Source organism: Halichoerus grypus, chromosome 6 (assembly GCF_964656455.1).
Source record: "Halichoerus grypus chromosome 6, mHalGry1.hap1.1, whole genome shotgun sequence".
In the NCBI taxonomy this organism is placed as follows: Eukaryota; Metazoa; Chordata; class Mammalia; order Carnivora; family Phocidae; genus Halichoerus; species Halichoerus grypus.
In genome coordinates this window covers 126718877-126744496 of record NC_135717.1, presented here as the reverse complement: position 1 = coordinate 126744496, position 25620 = coordinate 126718877, and the positions used below count along the sequence as shown (strand labels likewise).

The following is a 25620-nucleotide window of genomic DNA, read 5'->3' as shown; positions in this document are numbered from 1 at the left end:
CCACTCCCCCTGCTTGTGTTCCCTCTCTCGCTGTGTGTCTGTCTGTCAAATAAATAAATAAAATCTTTAAAAAAATAAAAAAAATAAAATAAAATAAATTCAATGAAGAATTATGAAAGCTCTGGGAAGGACGAGAACTAATGGGAAACATTTTGTTGGCTAGCAAAGAAATATGCTTTTATTTTTCTCTCTCATCTATAGGACTGAGGGAGGAGAATTCTAAATTTCTCAAAAAGACTACCCTGTTACTGACAGTGAGTAAATCTTACAATGTTAAAAAAGCTATGATTATGTAAAGACCATTAATTTTCATATTAAATGTTACAAGTAGAAATTAGAAGATCTACTTGCAATATAAATAAATTTGAAAGCTTCTGTGATAATGATTACACCAACAACAATACTATAACTTTCAGGCAGATGTATTTGAGGTTTTCAAACTACTAGACTATAACAGCAATTGTCTAAAAAAATTTTTTTTTTTTTAGTAACAGGCTATTTAATGAGTGATTTTATGTTCAATATTCAGTTTATAGGAAGCAAGCTAAAAACAAATGGTTCTAATAACATTAATAAACTTTAATGTAAGTTATATTTATTTTAAAGAACTAAAGTGTACGAATTCAATTTTAATATTTAGTATTGTATCTGCTCTACCCCTTAATAATACAAAACTGGCTCACAATGAAATGAATGCCACTATTTTAGTCAATCAAGACAAAGGATTTAAGAAAAAACAGTGGTTCTTTAAAATTTTATGTGTGGTTTAGTACCTTGCACATAATATTCCGTAAAGAAACATTTTTTAATAAATGGGTATTACAAATTGTGTGATTCATTGATCTTTTAGTTCTCCTGTGAAGGCATACAGGAAAGGATAGGAGAAAACTTCTAAAAAGTTTAACTGTTTTTTTACATTCTTTAAGGGAAACCACCATGTCATATACTTCTCTGCATCATTTCATTACATTAGGCCCATAACGGACAATAAATACTTCAGGTGAGTTGAAACAGAAGTTTAAATACCATGTAACAGCATGAACTGTATTTTCTGATTATTTTCATAATCAAAAAGAACTTTAAATTTATCTAATCACTCACCAAATATTTATTAAGAAGATAATTATTTCAAGAGTCTCTAGAAGTATAAAAATAATGTTCTAAAAGGCCTTTTTCCTATCATTCACCATGAAATCATTCAAGAAACTATTTGCATGGTACTAAGGGGTTTCTCTGCCGAGCTGTGATTAACATGGCAGCCCAATCCGAGAGCTATCAGATTGGTTACATTGCTGGAACATAAAGCTACAGTATTTCTTGGACTTTATATATATTGGTAGGTTTCTGACTCTTCAGTTTCAAGAAGTAAAGACAGATACTATGTGCTATAATTCTTTTTAAAATTAATGTGCTCTTTTGGAGTTTAGACAGTTTCAGAAATATCAATCTGTGACAGGTGAAGTTCTAAACATTTCTGGTATCTTTTCTAATGCAGTTCTTCTCTAACCATTTGTGTGAAAGAACTAAATTTTTTTTTTTTTTTAATTTCCAAATCATCACAGACTGATACTTTCATAAAATACAAAAATGAACCACTAGAAAAATGAAATAAAAAATGACATCTAAAAAACAAAGCCCCATTTTTTTATTATGAGATTTAATATATATAAAATTACCCTGACAAACAGCTAGAAAAGTTTTAGATCACTTATGCTTAATTTCTATGCTTACTTTATTGCTGACCATGCTACCTCATCCACAGACACACTGTGAGAAACACTGTTCTAATGTATTATTATCTGGCATTATATTAAACATTGGGGATATAAAAGAAAACCAAACACAATCTCTACTTTCATGATTCTCACTGTGTAATAGGTATTTATCCAGAAGAAAGAGACAGAGGAAAGGGGAGAGAGGTGGAGGTGTGGGAAAAGCAACCAGGGAAGAGAAAACAGTATACACAAAGAAGTTTGAAACTTCACAAATTCCAAGAACCTCTAGTTTTGGCTAAAGAGGTAGGTAGGGTCCCATTTGGGTTTTATCCTCTAGGTGACAGGAAGCAAGTTTTAAGCAAAGAGATAACATAATTATATTTTCATTTTAAAACAATGACTCTGGAATTAGTGTACTAAATGGAGTGGAAGAGGATAAACAAAGGAAAAAAGATATGAGTTAGAGATATATTTCAATAGTTCATATAAAAGATGCTCAAGTATTGAAATAGTGTACTGACAGTAGAAGAGAAGATGGATATAAGTGACATTAAGAGGTAGTGGAATGAGGATTTGGGGTAATAAGTCTCAAGTTTTTGACTTGGGTTAGTGGGTGGATAGTTGCAACTATAAGGGAGTATAAGAGAGAAAAGAATCAGGTTTCTTGGGGGAATGTGTTTGGTCTTAGTAGACACATTTAGTTTAAGTGTAGTATTATCTAGGCAGAAATGTCCATCTAATAGTTACATACTGAAGGGAAACTCAGGAGGGAAAATTATGGTTGAGACAGGTTGGGATTTGTCAATTAAAGTGGGTGTCGGGGCGCCTGGGTGGCTCAGTCGTTAAGCGTCTGCCTTCGGCTCAGGTCATGATCCCAGGGTCCTGGGATCGAGCCCTGCATCGGGCTCCCTGCTCTGCGGGAAGCCTGCTTCTCCCTCTCCCACTCCCCCTGCTTGTGTTCCCTCTCTTGCTGTGTCTCTCTCTGTCAAATAAATAAATAAAATCTTTAAAAAAAAAAAAGTGGGTGTCAATTTCTCAAAGGTAAAGAGGCTACAAAGAACCCTGCAAACAAGAATGACCTTTTCAAAAGCAATTTCTATGGGGTGGTATGATGGTCACAGCAATGATGTAACAGCAGTTGATATTGACATATCGCTTTCTAGTTACCAAGCACTTCTTAAGCAATTTATCTTCATTTAACAGATGAAGAAACTAAGAAGTTTCTTATCCAAGATCATACAACTAAGTAGCAGAACTAGGATTTGAATCCAAGCAGTCAGGTTCCAAAATCCATACTTGTAACTACTATTGCTATGATTCAGAGGACTACTGAATGCGAGATGTAAAAGTAGGGAGAAAGCACAGACCATTATTTTCAATTTTCAAGGTCGAGTCCTCTTCACTCTATTCCTTCCCACCCCCCCAGTTAAAGAAAAAAAGACTTGACCATGTATATATGCTTAAAGAAACACAGTGAAGAGGTAGATTTAAAAGTCTGTAACAATGATATGATGATTAATGGAACAAGTCTCAGAGAAGACAGCAGAGGTTCCCAGGAAGATGGTGGTATAATCGTGATGACAGAGACACTTTAGGTATGGTACTCAGTGAGTATAAGAGGACTCTTAAGATACGTTATATCTTACTATTAAGAAATTCCTTATAAACAATTAGTAACATTTTGGTAAAAAATTTGTAATTTCTTTTAAAAACAGTTACTGAAAGCTTTTTCTGTCGAAGTATTTAATACTTAGAATGGCCTTGGGCAATTATTGAAGAATCATTAATACCTCAATTATATAACAAATCTGTAGAAAAAAATACATTCATATATACATAATGAATATACACATGTGTATGTATATTAATATATATGTGTCAATGATTCAGTTTATATTCAAAGCAAAATCTCTCTAAATGAAGGCCACAGAGTTTTTATTTTTAATTATACATGACATGGTTATAAAGCTGTGATTTTCTAGTAAACCCTTCAAATTCAAATCAACATCATCTTTGATGTAATTACTTTAGAAGGCTATATGTTTGGGCGCCTGGGTGGCTCAGTCGTTAAGCGTCTGCCTTCGGCTCAGGTCGTGATCCCAGGGTCCTGGGATCGAGCCCCGCATCGGGCTCCCTGCTCTGCCGGAAGCCTGCTTCTCCCTCTCCCACTCCCCCTGCTTGTGTTCCCTCTCTTGCTCTCTCTGTCAAATAAATAAATAAAATCTTTAAAAAAAAAAAAAAAAAAAAGAAGGCTATATGTTTATTCTCTTGATATTGTCATTCTCAAAATATTTTAGGTACTTCTCTTTAGAGCTGGCATACATGTGAAAAAGCATCAATATATAGCATACAAGGGGTGCCAATATGTGTTTATGTATAAACAATGTGTTTTTTGCTATGGTAAAATAGATTTCTAATGTAAGGATTTCTGTGGTGGAAAAATATGGAATAAGTATGAGCTATGATGGTATATTTGTACCTCTGGTAATTCATTGCTATTTTTATGACCAAATGAACAAAACATAAGTCATTACCAATAACATACTCTACCAAACAAAATCAAGGCCTGACTCAGAAGTCACCTCCTTGGTGAAGCCTCACTTATTTCCCAAGGGCTCTCTTTTCTTTGCTTCCACAACATTTGGCTGATCATGCTTTCTATCCTATCACATAGTGTATCATATTTATTTATGTCTTTTTTCATTCACTACACCATGAACTTCTAGAGTATGGGCACTGTCTTTTTCAACTCTATTACTAATGGCTAGAACAATGCTTGGCACACAGTGGAGACTCAATGGTTGCTTGTTGGATTAGCTAAATAAATTAGCCCAATGAAAACAAGAAAATTTAGTTTAGTAGCTCTTAATTCCTTCGCCCTTTTCTCTCTCCAAACCTAAATGAACCCAATTACTTACTATATGAACCCAGTCATCTATTCTATGCACCACGTAGCTGAACACTGCTAGAGAAAATTTCAAGTGAATACATTTCCACCATTCTGAATTGATGATCTTCAGCCTCAAATGAGATCTCAGTACTGCCAAGCAATCTTACTCTTTAATTCTTAGCAAATAACCTGGTCTTGTATTTTTAGGATAATAGAAATCATTACAAAATCTAGAAACTACTTGCAAACAATCTTCTTTTCTCCCACTGCAACAGTAGTGTCTTTCCTCCACTTGAACGCTGTACTGTAAGGCTTAGTCCTGGGACCTATTTTTCAAAGATGCCCTCATTTAGATGCAATCATCCCTGATTTTAAGTATCATCTACAAGCAACCATATTTCTATCACTAACCTAAGCCTCTGGTCTGAATTCTATATCAGAATATCCATCTGCCTATGATGTATCTAACTTGGATGTTTCATGGGCATCACAAACTGAACATGCCTAAAATTAACTCATATTCTTTTCCCTACCCCAAGTCTACTCCTGCTACTGTGCCCCTCCTACCATCACTCCAGTTTCATTAAATGGTTATAACTATGATGCACAAGCCAGACACTAGAGACAAACGTGATTTCCCTTACTTTTCATTAATTTGAGTGCCTTCTACACGTCAAACACTGTTTTAGGTAATAGGGCTAGAGGAGTGACTAAAACAAAGGCCCTATGCTCATAGAGCATGTTTGAGTGTGAGCATGTGTGAGAGAGGTGGGGGGGGCAGACAGATAAATGGGGATATAGCAGTGACTAAAACAAAGGCCTTGAGCTCATGGAATGTATGTGTGTGTGAGCATGCGTCTGTGGGTGTGTTTGGAGTAGGCAAAGGCAGACAGACAAAAAACCCCAAATACAGGGCAACCCTCTCGGGTCCCCTTCCTCTTCGGGAGCTTTCTACTGTTACTTTACTGTCGTTCAATAAACTTTGCTTTGCTGCCCACCAAACAACAACAGCAAAAACCTAAATATATAGAGAGAGCATGTGAGGTGGTTATGATTCATGTATGGAATGTGGGAGGGCAGTTACTACTGTATATAGAGTAGGCAAGGTTCTGACTGATTTTATATCACTCGCTTTCAAATATTATTACACAGGTTCCTCACCTTTTGGTTCCTCAAACTTGCCTGTCCTAGAGGCATTGCACATGTTGCTGCTCCATCTAGCTTCAACTCTCACCTGCCTAACTCATACCCATTCTTTGGTCAGAGTTCAAATGTTACTTCTGGAGAGTATGACACCCAGTATAAAGTAGGTACTCTCCAAGTTCTTGTTATTTACTCATAGCACCCCATTTTTCCTCTTCATGATGCTTATCATAATTCACGATTTAATGTTCATCTTCTCTACTAGACTATGCTCCATGGAAACAGATACTGTTTTGCTCACAATGGTGTAATTAGTGCCTATGAGAGTGAAAGGAACTTAGTAGGCCCTCAATAACTATGTGCTGAGTAAATGAATGGATGACTTCCTAAGTATATTTGATTAAAAAAAATTACCCAGCTTGACTGGCCTATAATATTCTGAGGACGATGCTCTGAATAACTTCAGGTTTTTGAAAATCAGTTTCATCATCAAAGCTAAGAAAAGGGAACGTAATTCCAAAAGGAGTTTTTAAAATGTTTTGAACAACTCTTACTATCAATTGAGTAAGTATGTATATAACCTCCTAGGAAACTGTTTTGATATATACAACAGTTACATTACTTCATGGGAGCATCTTGTATTAAGGGGGCCATATATTTGACATAAACATAAAAACACTGTTAATGGTTGTACAATCTGCATATACTTAATGCCACTGAACTGTACACTTAAAAATGATTAAAATAGTAAATTTTGTTAAGTATATTTGACCACAATAAAATAAAACATTTTTATGCATTTCTTACAAGTTGATTAGTGTCATTTTGAAAGATACATCTCAGAATGCTTTGAATAATAACTCAATTTTAATTCACTTATTAACTTGTCCTAGTGAATGACAAGTCACTTAAACTTTCCTTGCCTCAATTTTCTCATCAGTGAAGTAAGGATACCTTATGCCTTAAATGACAGACCTCTGTGAAGAGGAAATTAAGAAAGTGACAATGATATGAAAAACTTGCACTATTCAAAGAAGGGTACTGTTGTTCTCAGAGGCTGCAGGTTCGTTACTGGGCTGTTAATTTTTTAATATGAGTTTATGAGAATCAGTAATTTATTTTAAATATTCTTATTAATTAAGCAATGGTTTTCAGTACCAACTCACTGACCCTCTCCCTACCCAGTATAGCATAGTTTACAAATCACTCTAAAGGACTGATTGGTAATACTTAGCAACTGGATTCCATAAATACAGTATTAAAAGAATATTGAACTAAGCAATTATTTGCAAAGTGACAACATTAATGAAGTTGTTCATGAGCAATAAGCATAATCACAAACTATTTCTACTCACAAACTAAAATAGAAAGGTGATTTTAAGATAAATGATATTAAAAGAAAAAAAGTGCAGGGGCGCCTGGGTGGCTCAGTCGTTAAGCGTCTACCTTCGGCTCAGGTCATGATCCCGGGGTCCTGGGATCGAGCCCCGCATCGGGCTCCCTGCTCAGTGGGAAGCCTGCTTCTCCCTCTCCCACTCCCCCTGCTTGTGTTCCCTCTCTCGCTGTATCTCTCTCTGTCAAATAGATAAATAAAATCTTAAAAAAAAAAAAAAAAGAAAAGAAGTCCAGTAGATTAGGGACTTTTTAGTAATAAATAACAGCACAGCCTCAGTTGACCAGAATTTAAATGTATACATTAAAACAAATAGACAAAAAGACAACAAAACAAGCCCGTCAGAGGGATTTAGCATGCCTTTCCTTTTCTTAAGGCTCTATCAGTCCAATATCCTCTATTTCCTAGTGACACTATTCAGTAATAGCAATTTATAATTTAGAATATTAGCATGATACATTTTAGAATCTTCTAATTATAAAGTATTGAATGATATTAGTGTATATTTAATAAAGGAGGAAATAGATCTTAGAAAGCATTTTGACCTCTATTATAAACTGTTTGATTTTTGGGTGATAGAAGTAAATTTGGAACCACGTTCCCTTTGTTTTTTTTGGAGGGGAGCAATTTGTAGTTATAATTATAAATTACAGACTGACATTTCTTACATTTTCCTTTAACTACAAATAAATATCCTTTCAACAGTTATTAAAATCAATACAAGAGGGGCTCCTGGCTGGCTCAGTCAGTAGAGCATGCGACCCTTGATTTCAGGGCTGTGAGTTTGAGCTCCATGTTGGGTGTAGAGATTACTTAAAAATTAAAAAAAAAAATCTTAAATCAATACAAGATACTTCAGTCTGATTATGTTAACTGCTGTCGTAAGATGTAATCCTGTCTAGTGAGTATATGTAAATTGGTGTTGATCTGCCAGAGTAATGTAAAAACAATTCTGTATTAGAATCAGGTGTAATTATTTATAACTCCTTGAAATCCCTGTATTTTTCTCTAATCTATACTTATGTCATTCCCTAATACAGAATTAGGGGCAGATAAAACATTTAAGTCTATACTAATTCAGAAATAGAGGCATTAATCCTAGAGATATTTGTATGTTAATTCAGAAAATGTGAAGAATGCCAAAATAAGATTCCCTTCAGTATCTGATGTTAAGAAAGGCATGTTTTCATGACAAGAAATCACAATTAGCCAAGTTACATAGGTGCAAAAGTCATGCTTTTAGAGATACCATGTCTCCCCCAGTTATGAAAACCATATTCTTAGAGAACTATGCTATATATACTCTTCCCCAAAATAATATGCCTGAGAATTCAGGTTCTCCTTTCCCAGCCCCCTTTCTCTTTCTAAAAGAAGGAATACTTCTCTCTCACCCTAGTTCAAACAAAGGGAAAAGTAAAAAAATTGGTATCTGTGTTGAGAAAGTGAATGGTTCTAATACAAGAAAGGTCATTTCCATTTCTTTACTTTTATCAAAATGGGAAGAAGACCCAACTGAGTTGTCATTTGATAGATGATTAAACACATTTTTGATGATAGTGCCATGTAATTTTTGGCAAATACAGGAACTCAAATAAGTGAGTTTAATTTCCTGGATTAGGGTCAAGTACAGCATAGGGAATATAGTTAATAATTTTGTAATAACTTTGTTTGGTGACAGATGGTGACTACATCTATCATGGTTATCATTCTGTAATGTATAAAAATATCAAATCACTATGTGGTATATATGAAACTAATATCATATTGTATGTCATTTATAATTTTTAAAAAGTCTGCCCTAGGAAGAAGTATTTGAATTTTTAGCTATATTCTCAGTTTATCAGAAGAAATCATTTTCTTCAAGATCCTAAACTATTTTTTAAAATTCTTATCTCGGGTCAAATGATTCTTTTTTTGGTGAAAATGATTTTCATTTATTAACTATAAATTTGGTTATTTGAATAAAATTAGAAAGCTTCAGGTTAGGGGCGCCTGGGTGGCTCAGTCGGTTAAGCGGCTGCCTTCGGCTCAGGTCATGATCCCAGGATCCTGGGATCGAGTCCCGCATCGGGCTCCCTGCTCAGTAGGGAGCCTGCTTCTCCCTCTCCCTCTGCCTGCCTCTCTGCCTACTTGTACTCTCTCTCTCTGTCAAATAAATAAATAAAAAAATCTTAAAAAAAAAAAAAAAAGAAAGCTTCAGGTTAATCCGGACTTCTAAGAATTGGTGTTCCAATAAATGCAAAAAGAATGTCTCAGGGTGACAGCAGAACAGCATTATTTTAATCATATGCAAAGCTATAAAGTACTACAACATAGAAATAATAGCTTCAGTAATGACTTTTCCACTGCTTTACAATATAGTAAGAATCTAGTTTCTTAAAAAAATGTTATTTCTGCGTAGTATTAGTCATTCTCTTTAAGTTTTAAAAAAAAGCTTTAAGCTTTAGCATTCTTCTGAATTTACTGAATAGATTGAATAGATTTTTTCCTAACCCAACAGATCATTAAAAAAAAGTTGACTTTAAAAATGCTTGGAATCCCAACTGATTGTACAATGTATGACAGGAATAATGAACAGATTCTTGATTACCATCATTTTTTTTAACGACTTCCTAGAGTAAGAAGCCCTATTACTTCCAAATAAAGAGTTTGAAAACAACCATCTTACGCCATGCTGCTTTCCAGTGGAAAAGACCATATCACTCCCCTGCTTCAAATCCATCTGCAGAGTTGCTTCTTCCAGGAAGCCAATCATGAGCCTCCTAGGCCTTGACAATGAAAAAGACAAGGGTTGGAGTGCTCCTCAATCTACTCAACTGATGCTAATTAAAATTACCTCCAATAATGCAAAATTTTAAAACTAGACATTCTCTCAAAGATTTAGGGCATTAGAAAACTATTTTGTTAACTTATTTGTACCACTGGGACATGGTGGTGTATGCCTGCAATCCTTGAGGCCAGGGATAACCTGAAATCATGAATTTTGAGTTCTCTGAAGACTGAATATGCACAAACACTTGCCTACTAGTTTGCCTAGGGAGAGTTAAACGAACACTGTTCAAAAATGGAGATGATAAATACCATTATTGCAATAATACTAAGTGAAAAAGAATTAAAAATACAATTAATTCTTTCTTCATTCACTAGGTGAAATGAGACTTGTAGGAAAGGAGAACAAATAGAGGGGTTATCAAAAGTAGACTTTTTCCAGTTACTCTGCTTAGCTTGTTGAATTGAAATAAAACAAGACAAAATACCAACCTACTCCCTATTCATTTATGATGTGTTAGTTACTATCCTAAGAGCTTTATAGTCTTCAACTCATTTAATCCCCATGAAATTCCTAAGATATGGGTCCTAATATTTTCCTCATCTGGTGAGAAAAATGAATTGTGGAAATAACTTATATAGGGTAACACAGATAATAAATAAGAGAGACATGTTTTCAATCCAAGCAGTGTAACTCCATAACCAGTGCTCCTAATCTGTATTATTAATTTTTAATGTGTTTTCTTTTTCTTCCTATACTATAGTTTTTAGACTGTTCCTTAGAGTCCTGGGATCCCATGAGAATGCTTCTGGGGCCATTAAGGAAAAGTAAGAGAAAGCAGATGGGACTCTATACCCTTTACCCAACCAAAGCCACTTCACTACATCTGTTTAAATATTGAGGATAAAATTGAACTTTTCATAGTAATAATTAAAAAAAAAAAAAGATTCTCATACTAAAAGGCAAAAAGTGTGAAAATCACAGTTATCTAGACTATAATCTTCATGAGGTCAGGATCTATGTCCAAAAGTTTCTCATATGTTTCATATTCAATAAATGTTAACTTAATAAATTAAATCTATATGGCAGTACTATTCTCATCAAAAAAATTAATATTCATTCATACCATTACATCAGAGAGAACCTTGAATACAAATATAATTAAATTAATAACACTAATATTAAAATCACACTCAGATTGGTGCCACTTAGTTTTTAACCATAAGCAATCAAAAGATTTCACTACCTCAAGGCTACTGATGGGTTAATAAGCATAATCCATTCTCCCATACAAAAAGTAGGTATGCCTCCCACACATATTTTTTTAGATATATCAATAATCATACTGCCCGAGGTACTAAAATGTCTATGTATTTTTTTAGGATTATTGAATACAAGAAATTACACTGAAATTCAAAGTATCAGTAGAAATATTTTCTGAAGTTCATGAATTGTCTTCAATTTCATAGAAGTTACAAGGAAACTTAAAAAAAAAGGATAATTGAGGAAACTATCTAAAAAAATTATTTTGAAAAAATCTACTCTATTAGTTATCTTTAACCCCTTTGATCTGTGGGCCTAACAACTTACATACATGTTCATGAAACAGGGATAAAGGCTACCCACATCATTTTGTATTCCCTTTAATGGTTGAGTTTTCAGCTTCAGAGTGAACATCTAAATCAATCAAAAAGCATAGAAGCTTTAAGAAAATAAAACTGAAGTATTAGCTTTTTTAATCGTGGATTTGAAATAAAAGTCAAAAGTAGCAAAAATAAAAACTCAGTTTTTTTCTCTTGCTCAAAGTGATTGGAGATTTTAGCAAAAGTACAGTTTCCAGCCAAGACACAGACATGAAATAATATCCACTGCTTAAAAAACCCCTGAAGTTTTCATCTAAAATTTTTCTTACTTTATGATTATTACCAGAAAGTAACAAACTATCACCCTCCTGGCTAACAAACCTCACTCTTATGGCTCTAATTTCAGTTGAAATGGAACATGTGAAGGCGATATATATTAAGAGAGGGTCAGCATTAGATTTACAAATTTATTGTAATAAAACTGTTTTGAAGTGAGGCAATAACTAATAGAATGAAGTTTCTGATACCTTAAACATATACAAGAAAGTTCAACAAATGCCAAATCTAGCTCAACAGAAGTGATTAGATTTAATTTTAATACTCATTTTTAAGAAATTATAGTTAACCATCTGGAGACAAAACACTAAGACTGTATTAAAGGCACAGGAAACTAGAACGTAATAATCCCTTAGAAGGAATTCAGTTTGAATGAAAGCCAGAGCCGCTACTGAATGATTAGCATGAACATTAACTCTTGTTCTTTTCTGACCGGCTCAAATTTTTAATGCCTAGGCTGTAAAAGTATTTTCTTAATCCTTATAAGAAAGCACCAAGATTGATTTTAGATTAAAAACAAAACAGAACAGAACAAAACAAAACCTCTCAAGCTTTATCAAGTGTCTAGAACCAAAATAATTTTCGCAGTGCCAGGATAGGAGTTACCCAATAATTAATATGACTTGGTGATATAAGAAGAGTTTTCTGGTACTGATGTAACCACTATTAATATAAAACATTTTCCAGAGATGGTACTACAGATGATTTTCAGTGGTCAGGTAGAATAGTCCCACAGACATCCAAATAAAATTACAATCTGTCTGGACTGTTCCTATCTCTGAAAGCTCAGCACCCACACACTTTACTTTGATATCTAAATAGCTGCCAGAATCATAGTATAAGTTTTGGCTTGCTCTTCTCAGATGAGTTCCTTTTCTCCTCTCCCAGAAAAATAAAGATAAAAATTTTTAAAAATTGTTTATTTAACTAGCACTAGGATCCTAGAAAAATAATTTTGAATAAAGCAATTCACATTAAAGCATAAATAATATTAATCATCAAAGGTTTAAAGGAAGAGTTTATTAACCCTACACAGTATCTGCTTGAGCAGAAAGGCTATTTTCTGAGTGGATCAACTCTAAACCAAGAAATCAGAAATTAAGTAATTATATCCCCTATGCATTTCTAAAAGATTGCCAATTCCTGGTCTAGACAATTTTGACAATTAAATTCTAATTTTCCAAGAATACTGTAAAGACAATGGTTAATTTAGGAGACAAATGTATTAATGCCAATGTACAAAAGGCATTATTTAGAATTTTGGATTTTGGATGGTTAAAGAGTCCTATACTATTCTCAGATAGTGAAAAAGAGTTGTAATAATGTTCTTAATTAATCTATACTCTGTATTTAATCTATTATCTTTGGAGGATGCCTCCTGGGCATCAGAGATTCAGTATTAAAATATGAATTGAGAAAAGAAAATTACAGATTTAAAAATAAAATTTCAGAATTTGCAAAAAACCCAACCCCCCAAAAAAGGACACCCCCCCAAAAGGTTAAAATTGAAATATCAAAAATAGTATACCATTATTTGGGGCTTTTTGAAATGCAGAATTTTATTTGTAAAAGGGAAATGAAATAACCATCTCTAATTTTATAATTAGTGACAGTGGTATTAAAAAAACATATAGATCTCATTATTTCAAAGTCGATCAAAGACATAAATATTCAAGTTTCAAGAGGGTATAGACAGAGCAGGAAGAAAAGGGAGCTCCATGGAGACACAAAAGGAAAAAAGGGGCAGTGATCAATTATATCCCCAAATTAAAAAGATCTTTAAGGGAAAGTGATTTGTTAAAATATATATGCAAAAGGAAGTTCATAAAATTTTCTCATTAAAAAAAATCTTAATTTCACATTAAGGTTAAAAAAAACTAAGATCAAGTGTAAAAATAAATTTATTTAGAGTTACAGAACTGGTGACCATAAAAGATTTATTCTCTAACATTCCCACCAATGTCCAAAAAACCATGACAGTTCTACTGAAAATATAAAGGAATGATCTCACTCGGTTTCTTTTTCTTTTCAGAGAGCCTAGGTTTTCTGTTTGAAATTATATTTTTGCATAAAGTGATAGTTAATCTTCTACCATGTGGTAATCAATCATATGCCACCTAATTGAGGAACTTGATAATGATATTCTACTAGCACTAGAATGAATGACTCAAACGTGCATGTTTAAATCTTCCATGAAAATAGAAACTCTCAAAACATATATAATATTCATGTTCTAATATGTAAAACTCTACTCTTCTTTTATTGCTGATTTCCATGAAACATACGAGTTTCACTTTGGAAAGACCTACCTGAATAGCTGAGTTCATGAAACACGTATTTCCCAAGTTACTTAGGCCACAGAGGCCTGGCTGTTCATTGTTTCTGCCAGGTTCTGAATAATCATAGTTCTTATAAGCAGTATATGATGGGAGACAATAATTTGAGTTTTTCACACTGGAAGAAAACAAAGAATATATTTCATAATGCAGCCGATTATTACAATGTAGTTATATGAGCAGAGTACTTCAAACCAATTTGAGATAGGTGGTCAGTCATTAAATTTTTTTATTAAAAAAATTAACATGTACTTTTAAAGACATGAACCTAAATCAAAATGACCCCTTTAATTAAGATATTTCTCATCCAATCAACAAAATCACTGCATACATATGCCACACCAACCAATACAAAACCACTATTATATCTTTCTACCCTTGATTAGCTGGAGCAGCTCCACAGCTCGCTCCGTTCTTCATTGCTCCATCAAATTTAAAACATTCAGATTTTAAACACCACCCGCAGCAATAAATCATCTCATTTATGTCCCTTTTACATCCTGCTACTGTAACAGAATGAGAACAGTAGAAACAGGAGGAGTTGTACTCTAGTTACAGGTGAGAGCAGAAACTTCCAAGGCCTCTGTGACATCACTGGTCTGATGCATTGAAGATTCTATTTATAGTTTCTATGCTAGACCAGCAAAATCTAGTATTCAAATGCAGAAAAAAGTCTGGGGCGATCAGGGCTGCAAAAATGAAATGATTCTAAGCAAGTATATTCCAGTATTTGCCTTTTCTTTCTTCCAGTTTGTTAGAAAATGTAGTTTTTTTACCTAGATGAATATAACCTTAGGATAATCTGGACTATCAGCATTATAAATATTAATCTTAAAAAAAGCTATATAATTTTCAACCTTAGAGATCAGAGTAATTTTAGTCAATTAATAAGTTAAATTGTCCCTCTTTCTTTCTACATGTAATAAAAAAATAATATTGTGGAAAAGGATCAATTCTCCCTTAATTTTTAATAGGTTATCTTATAAAATATTTACAATGGACACTTCAGCTATAATTCAAAACCATATTTTCAATCATCATTTTTTTAATTCATGAGAACAAACCTGAATGAGAATCAAGGTCATGCTAAAAGCAAATCAGGATTCAAATAAAAGAATACAGTGTTACAAATAAACATGATTAATTAGTAACCCTGATAATCTCAATTGGCTACATTTATTCCTGGTATTCTTTTTTAAAAATATGTTTACTTATAATTTCAAATACTTTCTATTGTAGCTCCTATACTTTCACTTTATTATTTTAACAGTTTAAGAGAACTGTACTACTGCCAGTTATAACAAAGCCTTTAGTAAACACACACACACACACACACACACACACACACACACATGCACACATACACACACACCCCTCAACAAGCTACACAGGTAAAACAAAACTACCATAATCCAAAACTACACATACAATGCTAACCTAATAATATTTTTACATTTTTAAGAACATACCCCCAACATAAAAAGACCAGTTCCCAGACTCAAAGAAGCAAAACCTCCTGATACTAAAAAAAAAAAAAAAAAAAAAGTATAAAACAAAAAATAGACTCAAGCATCTTTTGTTTTGTTTTGTTCTGATATGTAAAACTCTACTCTTCTTTTATTGCTGATTTCCATGAAACATGTGAGTTTCACTCTGGAAAGACCTACCTGAATAGCTGAGTTCATGAAACACGTATTTCCCAAGTTACTTAGGCCACAGAGGCCTGGCTGTTCATTGTTTCTGCCAGGTTCTGAATAATCATAGTTCTTATAAGCAGTATATGATGCAGATCATTAACCTTATGATTCATATTTTATATTCCCAGTAACGACTAAAATGCAAGACACCTATTAGCAATTCAATATACGTTCACTCAGTGATTGATGACTGGATTTTTGAATCTAACTTTGAGGACATGTAACAAAAAGCTAAATCCTGTTTTTCTTTTATTCCTGTAAGTGCTAAAAATCAAGGTCTCTATATACAAAAATGAAAGGCCTGCATTTTCTACCCATTCTCCACAATAAAAAAAAAAACCGACACATATTCCAGATATAAAATTATAATAAAATTTGAACAGAGTACACTATGTTCAAATGCATGCTCATGCCTAGACACACACAGACACAAAGTGAAAAGACTAAAAAAGCACATTTACATGCTTATTCCTTAAGTATATATTCAGATATCTGTCTCTGCCACAAGTAACACAAATGGATGCTGGAAGCTCTTCTTTTCTTAGTGGCAACAGGATGGAATTTGCTGGGATAGGGATTTTTATTTACTGAGAAATGAACAAAAACTTACTTGCAAAAGCAGTTTGTCTTTTAAAATTTGAATCTTAGAGGGTATCTACATTTAGTTTAAGTGACAAAGTAAATATAAGCCTTGCCCAAAGATTGAGACAGTCTAGATGCTCAATGATAATAATAAAAACTGATAAATTTAAAATACTTTAATACTATATTGATTGGCCACTTGTAACCCAATGTGCTTCCTAATTCAAATATTAAAATAAGTAATGGAAAATACCAAAACCAGGAGTGTTTCCTAATTCAAATATTAAAATAAGTAATGGAAAATACCAAAACCAGGAGTTCTTTAAACGCTTCAACAAGGTACATGGAAACCTAGGCCTATGACTATTTTTTTCCTAAAGATGGCAAGCTAGTCCTTATCCTCTACGGCTGTGCTATTTTGCAAAAATAAATTAGTATGCTTGTAACCTTAATGGGAATTTTAGTATTATACTACATTAATTCTGTATTATAAATCTATCACCCTAAATGAAGATACACTGAAAATCAAAGTAACTTATTTTTTGGTAAATTTCAGACTGACTTTTTTTTTTTTTTAAAGATTTTTTTTTTTTTGTTGTTGTTGTTGTTTTTTTTTATTTGAGAGAGAGAATGAGAGAGAGCAAGCACATGAGAGGGGGGAGGGTCAGAGGGAGAAGCAGACTCCCCGCCGAGCAGGGAGCCCGATGCGGGACTCGATCCAGGGACTCCAGGATCATGACCTGAGCCGAAGGCAGTCGCCCAACCAACTGAGCCACCCAGGCGCCCGTCAGACTGACTTTTCAATTAGCACTTATATTTGACATTATAAGTATTATAAATCTATAATTTAATCCTCATAACTATAATTATGCTCATTTTGCAGCTAATGAATGATGCTTTCAGCAAGTAACTTGCAAAGAGCCATATGGCTGGCTAGCTCTGGCAGTCTCCAAAATCAAGTTCTTTTTCATAGTTTAATCTCTTACAGGGAGTCATTTCCATTTCAAATAAAAGAGCTTTAAATTAATTAACATAAAAATAGAAATGTGCTCTGATGAGGAATGCCAAGAGTTGCGACAACACATACATTAAAAAGATGTTTTAAAGGCAGTGTTATATCAAAGCAAATGTAGCAAGACAGAAAAATGCAGGGAACAAAAAGAGAAACTGGCGCATATTAAAAATGAACTTAAATTATAATTTGAGTCAAAAACAAATACTGTACAGACTAGCAGGTAAAATTACTACGTCAGAGTAAACAACTGATTCTTCATAATATTAGTCTTTAATAAAAGCTTTATTAAATTTATATGAAATAATTCCAAGTATACTTTGTTATTATCTTTATGACTAATATCCTTATTTCTGGAAGTGAAAACTTTTTATCTTAGTAATGTATCAGTTTAATTCAAGTCTTGAATTTGTAGATAATTTCATATAAACTTGTAAGTCATAACTACTGATTTTAGTATATACTTTGGCACTTGTAGAATATTTCCATATACATGATGTTTCAAAAATGCACTTAATCTAAAAAAGGTCATTACCCATTTTACATACTTTTAAAGAAACTTCGCTACTTCCACAATAAGTCTCAAACTCCTACTTATTTCTACAAGTTGAATGGAAAGAAATACATTTTATGTGAAATAATTTAGATAATTATTATAATATTAATCCAAATATTAATTCAAATTCAGATTAATTCAAATTCAAAATAAAGTGTTAAGTCAAATTAAAATTAAAAAACTTTCCGTTTTACAAATGTTTAAATTTTGTTCTTTACTAAGAAAGTTAAGCTTTACATTTATTTATTTATTTATTTATTTATTTATTTACATTTAACCTAATTTTATTCATACTTGCCATGGGATGGGGAACAGATCATTCAGTAAAAACACAGAGTAAAAACAAAATATGTCTTATCATGTACAGCTTTTTTTTTTTTTTTAAAGATTTTATTTATTTGACAGAGAGAGACACAGCGAGAGAGGGAACACAAGCAGGGGGAGTGGGAGAGGGAGAAGCAGGCTTCCCGTGGAGCAGGGAGCCCGATGTGGGGCTCGATCTCAGGACGCTGGGATCATGACCTGAGCTGAAGGCAGATGCTTAACAACTGAGCCACCCAGGCGCCCCAGTCATGTACAGCTTTTAAACTACAATAATGATGTACCTTAATTACTTCCATGCACACAAGTCTAACATTACAGTTTTTTTTTTTTTTTTAAATAAACACAGTTAAGACTTCTAGGAGCATTTTATAATAAAGTAAGCTTTACTTTTAAAGCTTTACTTTTAAGCATGGTGGTACTTCAGTAGCTATTTGCTATAAAAATTTCCTATTATGGAAGGACTATTTTAGTGCCTAAAATAAACAAATATAAATAGCTAAAAATATAATCTAGCCATAGGAGTAGAATCATTAAACATATTTCAAACTTAAGAAAATACTCCAATTCCTTTCCCAGTATCTTCTGCAGCCAGAGGTTTTAAGATCCGATTATACCATCATATTTTTACTATGGGAGGGAAATAAGACAAAAACAGAAACACACCAGACCACATATAGTAGTATGACGACTCCAGTCAAAAGGTCCCAATACAGTCTATGTTCAATGCAGTCTACATACAATGTTAAAAATTTCTCCAAAGAATAACTATAAATATGTTATACCTGGAACTGAATTCTTTTATAGTAAATGTGGAAGCATCTGCAATTGGTAGAAACACAAGTATTTTATCTCCCATAAAAAAATTATTTTTCATGAATTTAATTAAAAGATACCATATAAAATACAAACCAGATTACAAGGGTATTTCCTTTCACTTTTTTGCCTGTGGACATACATTTTTAAGTAGTAAAGAACATACTACATTGCAAGTTTGGATATTCATAGCATCTTCAATATTTCACTATTACACTATAATGTAATTACACTATGATACACATGTCTTTTTATAAATTATTAAAATAAGAGAATGTTTTAAATCTTCTTGACACACATGGTAAATTCTTTTCTAAAAAGTTGGACTAATACTCCAACCACTCAAACGAAATCCTTGCAAGAATAAGTATCATTACCAGTGAGACTGAAGTGGAGAGAAGTGGATGGAGTTTTTATGGTTTTAATTTACACATCTGTAGTTAGTTGTGAATTTTAGTATTTAAAATGTTTCTATATTTTAATTATTTTGCTTTTATTGCCTGCTGTATCATTTGCCCATTTGTCTACTTGTCTTAGAAAATTTCTCACTGATCTTTATGACTTTGATATATTAGGAATATTTATCCTTTGTTATTTGTAGCAAGTATTTTTTTCCATTTATTTGCCTTTTCATTTTTATATGCCTAACAATTAAAAAGTCAATTTAATATAAAGTTTTAAAGAGAAATTCTCAATAGTAATCCAATTTCCCAACAAAAGTTCCTGGATAATCTGCTCATTCTCCATTAGTCTACAGTGTTTTCTGATTTTATATATAAAGGGCTGTTTCTGGACTGTCTTTTCCATTTCACTGATCTGTAGATGTATTCTTGGGTCACTACTATGCGGTTTGAATTCTTATTATCTTTACAACAGGTTGTGATATTTGGTAGGATTAATTCTTCTCATTTTCCTTTCCAAAATTATTTTGGCTGTTCTTACATATTTATAACCTAGATGTACATTAAAAATCATTTTGTCAAGCCCTCTCTCCACCCCAGAAATGAATTTTAAGGGAAAATTAATTAAACTTACAAATTCAATTAATGATGTTATTTTAAAAATTATTTCACAAATAGCCTTAGTCCAAATTTACTCTTTGGGAAATCAGATGCCACTTATGAACTGGACAAGTAGTGCAAATATTTAACTACATACAGTTAACCTAAAAAATAAACAACAATGTGTCTATTCAAGAAATACTAAAAGGGTAATCGTCTCTAGATTAAAGTTCTTCCCCTAATTTGACTGGACTCATCACAAATAATAAAAGCTTTCTTTTTATCCTTTTCTATAAAAAAAAAAAAAAAACCGTGACAAGGTAATGTACCTTCAAGATAATATACCCATGTCAGACATTATAGTGAAGCCCAAGTGATTTTTAAACTTTTTTCTTATGGCAATACAGCATACACTTTCATGTAACTTTTATAAATTCTGAGATTCTGATTCATGATGGGGTAAGGGAATTGTTTCTCTAAACTTTTTAAAGAAAAAGTGATTGCCTTTTTGATAAACATAAAAATTTGTGTATGCTTTCCAGGTGAGAATCACTGATATATACTCTAAAAAAAAAAAAAAATACTACAGACTGTAGGTGATTATATATCTAGTTCTCAAATGACATCTGAAATTTACACTCTTACTAAAAAACTGAGTTCTAATAGACTTCTGTATATATTTTCAATAGTGTTTAAAAAGTAAAATTCTGAAAGTACTTTATTTTTCTTTTAGTGGATTACTGTAGTATATGTATTAAATCAAGAAGTTTATAACTGTGCTTTCTTTCTGGTAAAGTTACTCCTAGAAGAACTGATCAGTAATTTAAAAGAAAATTCAATTTTAATGCATTAAGACTTTTATCCTATGTTTTAGATACAAGAGATTTTTGAAACCACAATAGGGCGATCAATTAAACAAAGAGTTTTTAAGATTCAGTGCTTACTTTCTGTTGTTGATGTTGTTATAATTATTTGATAGAGATGAAGGAGAGATCTTTGGTAAAGCTGAAAAATTGGATGCACCTGGGGACCTTTAAAAATATGAAAATGTTAAATTAGATAAAAAATGCTGAATTTTGAAATTAATTATGAAATAAAGAAAAGAACAGATGACAATGTATGTAGTAAATGAATGCTGGAAAACAGATTCATGAGCAAAATCACTATATATCCTTGTTTTTCTATTTCCTATGTATCTTTTCATATAAAAAATAATGGTACAAAAGGGAACTATTTTCAAAAGAAATTTATCAAATTAAATATACAACTTGGTATTTATTATTCCTATAAATCTTCAGACTCAATACACCCATTTCTGAGTTCAGGTAACCATTTTCACTGTTCTACAAACAATAATTTCCTTAAATCAGTGGAATTAGATTATCAATTTTTTAAGAAAGCATGTAAAGGAAATCCAATTTGTATCTCAGTAGGTACCATCACATTCTACTTATACACAACACTGACACAGAGATCCGCGGATTTACCAATTCTTTAAAATGTAAAGCAATAGGGATACAATAGCATAAAAGAATTCAAACATAATCCTGAGAAGTAATTTTTGGCCAAATTATCGCTGCAAAAACTGAAAAGACATACATCTGACCATATATTATTCACCTCACTAATTCAGAATCTTTTTGGAGAAATTTCAATTACTAATGGCTTTTAATCAATCAATATGCTTTATGTGCACGATTTATAATCAACAAACTCATTACACAGGAATGATTACTTTAAAATACTTATCAGCTCTCTTAAAGATTTAATTTTGTAAACAATTTTAATTTACTAGGCAATATCTAGCCCATGGGCTATAAAAAGCTGTCAGTCTAGTATCTCATTCATCATAAATTCTAAATTAGTGAGGCCCAAAGTGATTGGTTTTAAAAAATTATTTTATTTCCTTTCATCAGGTGCTAATGAACAGTGAAATAAATGGTCAATGGGCATGAAAGTATAATCTACAAAATCTGCTTGAAGTCTACAAATTTTAGGTGATTTAGATTTCACCATATCTATATACTTGCAATGCACTACGCAGAATACATGGTGGGCAATAACATTTCTTACACATAAAAATTTTTACTTAACTTTTGAAAGTTTTATACATTATGAAATATTGGTAAAAAAATTTTTTTTAAAAGATTTTTTAGATTTTTATTTATTTGACAGAGAGAGGCACAGTGAGAGAGGGAACACAATCAGGGAGAGTGGAGGAGGGAGAAGCAGGCTTCCCACTGAGCAGGGAGCCCGATGTGGGGCTCGATCCCAGGACCCTGGGATCATGACCTGAGCCGAAGGCAGACGCTCAACTGACTGAGCCACCCAGACACCCCCAAATTTTTATTTTAAAGGAGTTTCTTTTTGTTGATACAGGTTGTATATAGGTAGATTACACTAAGTAAGACCTCTATTTAGATGCCTTTCTGATAGGAGACCTTATAAGATATTATTTTAGTGTACTAAGTTCAAAACGTAAGACATAATCAACCAAGTTTTAATATAAAACAACGTAGAGGACACATTTAAAAGGTTATCTTAATATTTTAAAAGGTACTAGTTTTTAAATATTAATAGAAATACAGAAGTATCCTGGCATTTTTGCCTGCATGTTAAGAATGCTAAATTATCAAAGGAAAAACCCCCCAAATTTATTAGAGATGGAGTTATAATGAATTAAGGAGGTTAATTTTTCAATGTAAACCACTTCAACTTTTCAGAAACAGAAATAAACTGAAATGTTCTCTTGAATTTTAATTATAGGCAAATTTATAGAAATAAAGATTCATTACTTTATCCAATAAAGTGGCTGAGGCACATATACACATATTTTTCCTTTTTCTGCCCATGTGCGGCCTTTTTACTACTCATTAGCAACTCTATCCAAGGATAGTATTAGAAGTTTCTATGAAATTCATTGAAATACTCAAACATTTATTAAATGACTACTATATGCCTTGCCCTTGGTAAAGTACTAGGAATACAAGGACAGACACAGTTCCTGACATCAAACAGCTCACAATCTAATGGGAGAAAATAAGACATAAGCAAAATAACTATAAAGCAGTGTAAGTCCTATAGAAATTTTAAAACTCTAACAAAATACAAAATTTTGTGGGTAGTAACATGAGGTGATTTAAAATGATGTGCAGAGTTGGAGGGATAGGTGGAAACTAAAAGTGAGGGTATTCCAGGTGGAAAGAACAGCACATGCAAATGTATGGGACTGTAGAAACAATGACGTGTTTAGGGAATTATCAATAAATTGAGTTCGGCTTAAAGAGTAGAAGTATGTAGTGACAGGAACAGAAGTTAATAAGGTAGGCATGATAATAAAGAAGCTTTTATGTTCTATAAAGGAATTTATTAGATCTTATTCCATTGTGCTGGGCATGCTGAAAGAGTTTGTTTTTTTTTAAAGATTTATTTATTTATTTGACAGAGACACAGCAAGAGACACAGCAAGAGAGGGAACACAAGCAGGGGGAGTGGAGAGGGAGTAGCAGGCTTCCCGCTGAGCAGGGAGCCCGATGCGGGCCCAACCCCAGGACCCTGTGATCATGACCTGAGCCGAAGGCAGACGCTTAACGACTGAGCCACCCAGGCACCCTGGCTGAAAGAGTTTAAAAGGGTATCTACATAATCAGATTTGTGTTCTAGAAAGGTAATTCTTGAGAAAGAGAAAGGAGACTGAGAGATCATTTAGGAGACCAGATTAATAAAATTAATAAAGGTTGGGGCAAAGACCACAGACAGGGTAGGCAAGGGCAACATGTCTTGGATGTTTAGGGAGTGGTTCTCAAAGAACAGTCAATGGACCCTGAGAGGGCCCCACGATTCTTTCAACATACCCATCTATGAGGTCAAAACCATTTTCATAATAATATAAAGGCGTTATTTAAGTGTTATTTGGCCTTTTTCACTGGGTGGATATTTGCAATGACATTGCAAAAACAATGGTGGGTAACAATGCTGACACCTTAGCATGGGTTAAAACAGCAGCACCAAATTATATACTAGAGTCACTGTATTCTGCACTGCCTCCTTGCAGTGGAAAACAGTTTCACTTAATATCCATGTTGAAAAGATAAAATATATTGATTTTATTAAATCTTGACCCTTAAATACACTTCTTTTTAACAGTATGTGACAAACTGGGAAGTGTGCATAAAGCACATCTGTTCTATATTGAAGTAAGATGATTGTCCTGAGGAAGAAGACTTGTGTAATTATTCGAATTTCAAGCAGAACTAGCTCCTCTTCTCACTGCAGCACTCTTCCACATGAAAGGCTGTCTGGCAGACATCGCCTCAGAAATCAATGAAGGGAGCTGTAACTTCAAGGAAAAACACTGAAAGTATTTGTTGCCAATGATAACATTCACGTGATCAAACAAAAAAACAGAATTCTCGAAAACTTGACTTTGCCACTGTGAGGCTCGATAGCTTCCCACTACTTAAAGACTTTCCTCATAAGATTGGTGATGTTTTAGCAAATGTGATTAAAAAATATTGTATGATGAAATATGTCAATATTTGGAATATCAGCATAACTCAGTGAATCAATATTTTCCAACTGCATCAAGTTACACATGATAGATTTTAACATAATAGTATTAAAAGTTCATTGATGTGGTTTCAGATTTCACATTGCAATTAAATTTTCATCATTAAACCGCCACTGGTCAAGTTCTGATGTGGTATCAATTACCTGAAAATACCTCTCTGTGTTCTAACTACGTATCTGTGTGAAACTGAGTTTTCTTTAAGCACTTCAATCCAAACACTATATCACAACAAACTGAATGCAGAAGCACATATGAGAATTTAGCTGTCTTCTGTTTAGTCAGATAGTAAAGAAATTTCAAAAATGTAAAACAATTTTTGTTTTTGAAGGTTATTTTTCATTAAAATATTATTCATGTCAAAATATAATGGTTTTAGTATTATTATAAATATTTAAAAATTTATTTTTGATTTCTAATCCACATAAAAAAAGTTCTTTGGGTCTTTAATAATTTTTAAGAATGTTTCTCTCTCCATGTCTCAAATAAATAAATCTTTAAAAAAATAATTTTTATGAATGTAAAGGGGTACCAAGATCAACATATTTTAAAACTTCAGGTTTAGGAGGTAGCATCTGCAAGACTGCTAACTAATTAGGTGAACAAAGAATGAGGCTGAAGGAGGAACTCGATGGCTCTGAGTTGGTACCTGAAATAGGGTATACAGGATATGGATACATATTAGGTTGAGGGAACGGGAGAAGGTAAGATAAAAAAGATTTTAGTTGAATCTTAATGGCAAATCCTACATGACATTTAGAAAAAATCTGGAATTCAGAAGAGCGTTCTGGGCTAGAAAAATAGAATGGCCTATTTCTGTCAGTTTGAGCTGAGGAACAGAATTAGCACACAGTCCATCCACTGACTTTGAGAACCTATTATGGTATGAAAGGAGAGGTCAT

At 32.9% G+C, this 25620-nt stretch overlaps 1 protein-coding gene across 7 annotated transcripts in view; it reads right to left on the bottom strand.

The window, feature by feature from the left end:
- Positions 1 to 25620, bottom strand: part of USP15 (ubiquitin specific peptidase 15) — a 125134-nt gene that overhangs the window by 28486 nt on the left and 71028 nt on the right. For 3 of the 7 annotated variants that reach the window (XM_078076207.1, XM_036122876.2, XM_078076203.1), the window contains 2 exons: positions 21096 to 21182; positions 14140 to 14284 (listed from right to left, as the gene is read on the bottom strand). In XM_078076207.1, the coding sequence (XP_077932333.1) occupies positions 14140 to 14284; positions 21096 to 21182 (232 nt within the window). Of the gene's footprint in view, positions 1 to 9809; positions 9910 to 14139; positions 14285 to 21095; positions 21183 to 22838; positions 24485 to 25620 lie in introns of those variants that run through there. The other 4 variants (XM_078076208.1, XM_078076204.1, XM_078076202.1 and 1 more) reach the window with 4 other exon arrangements.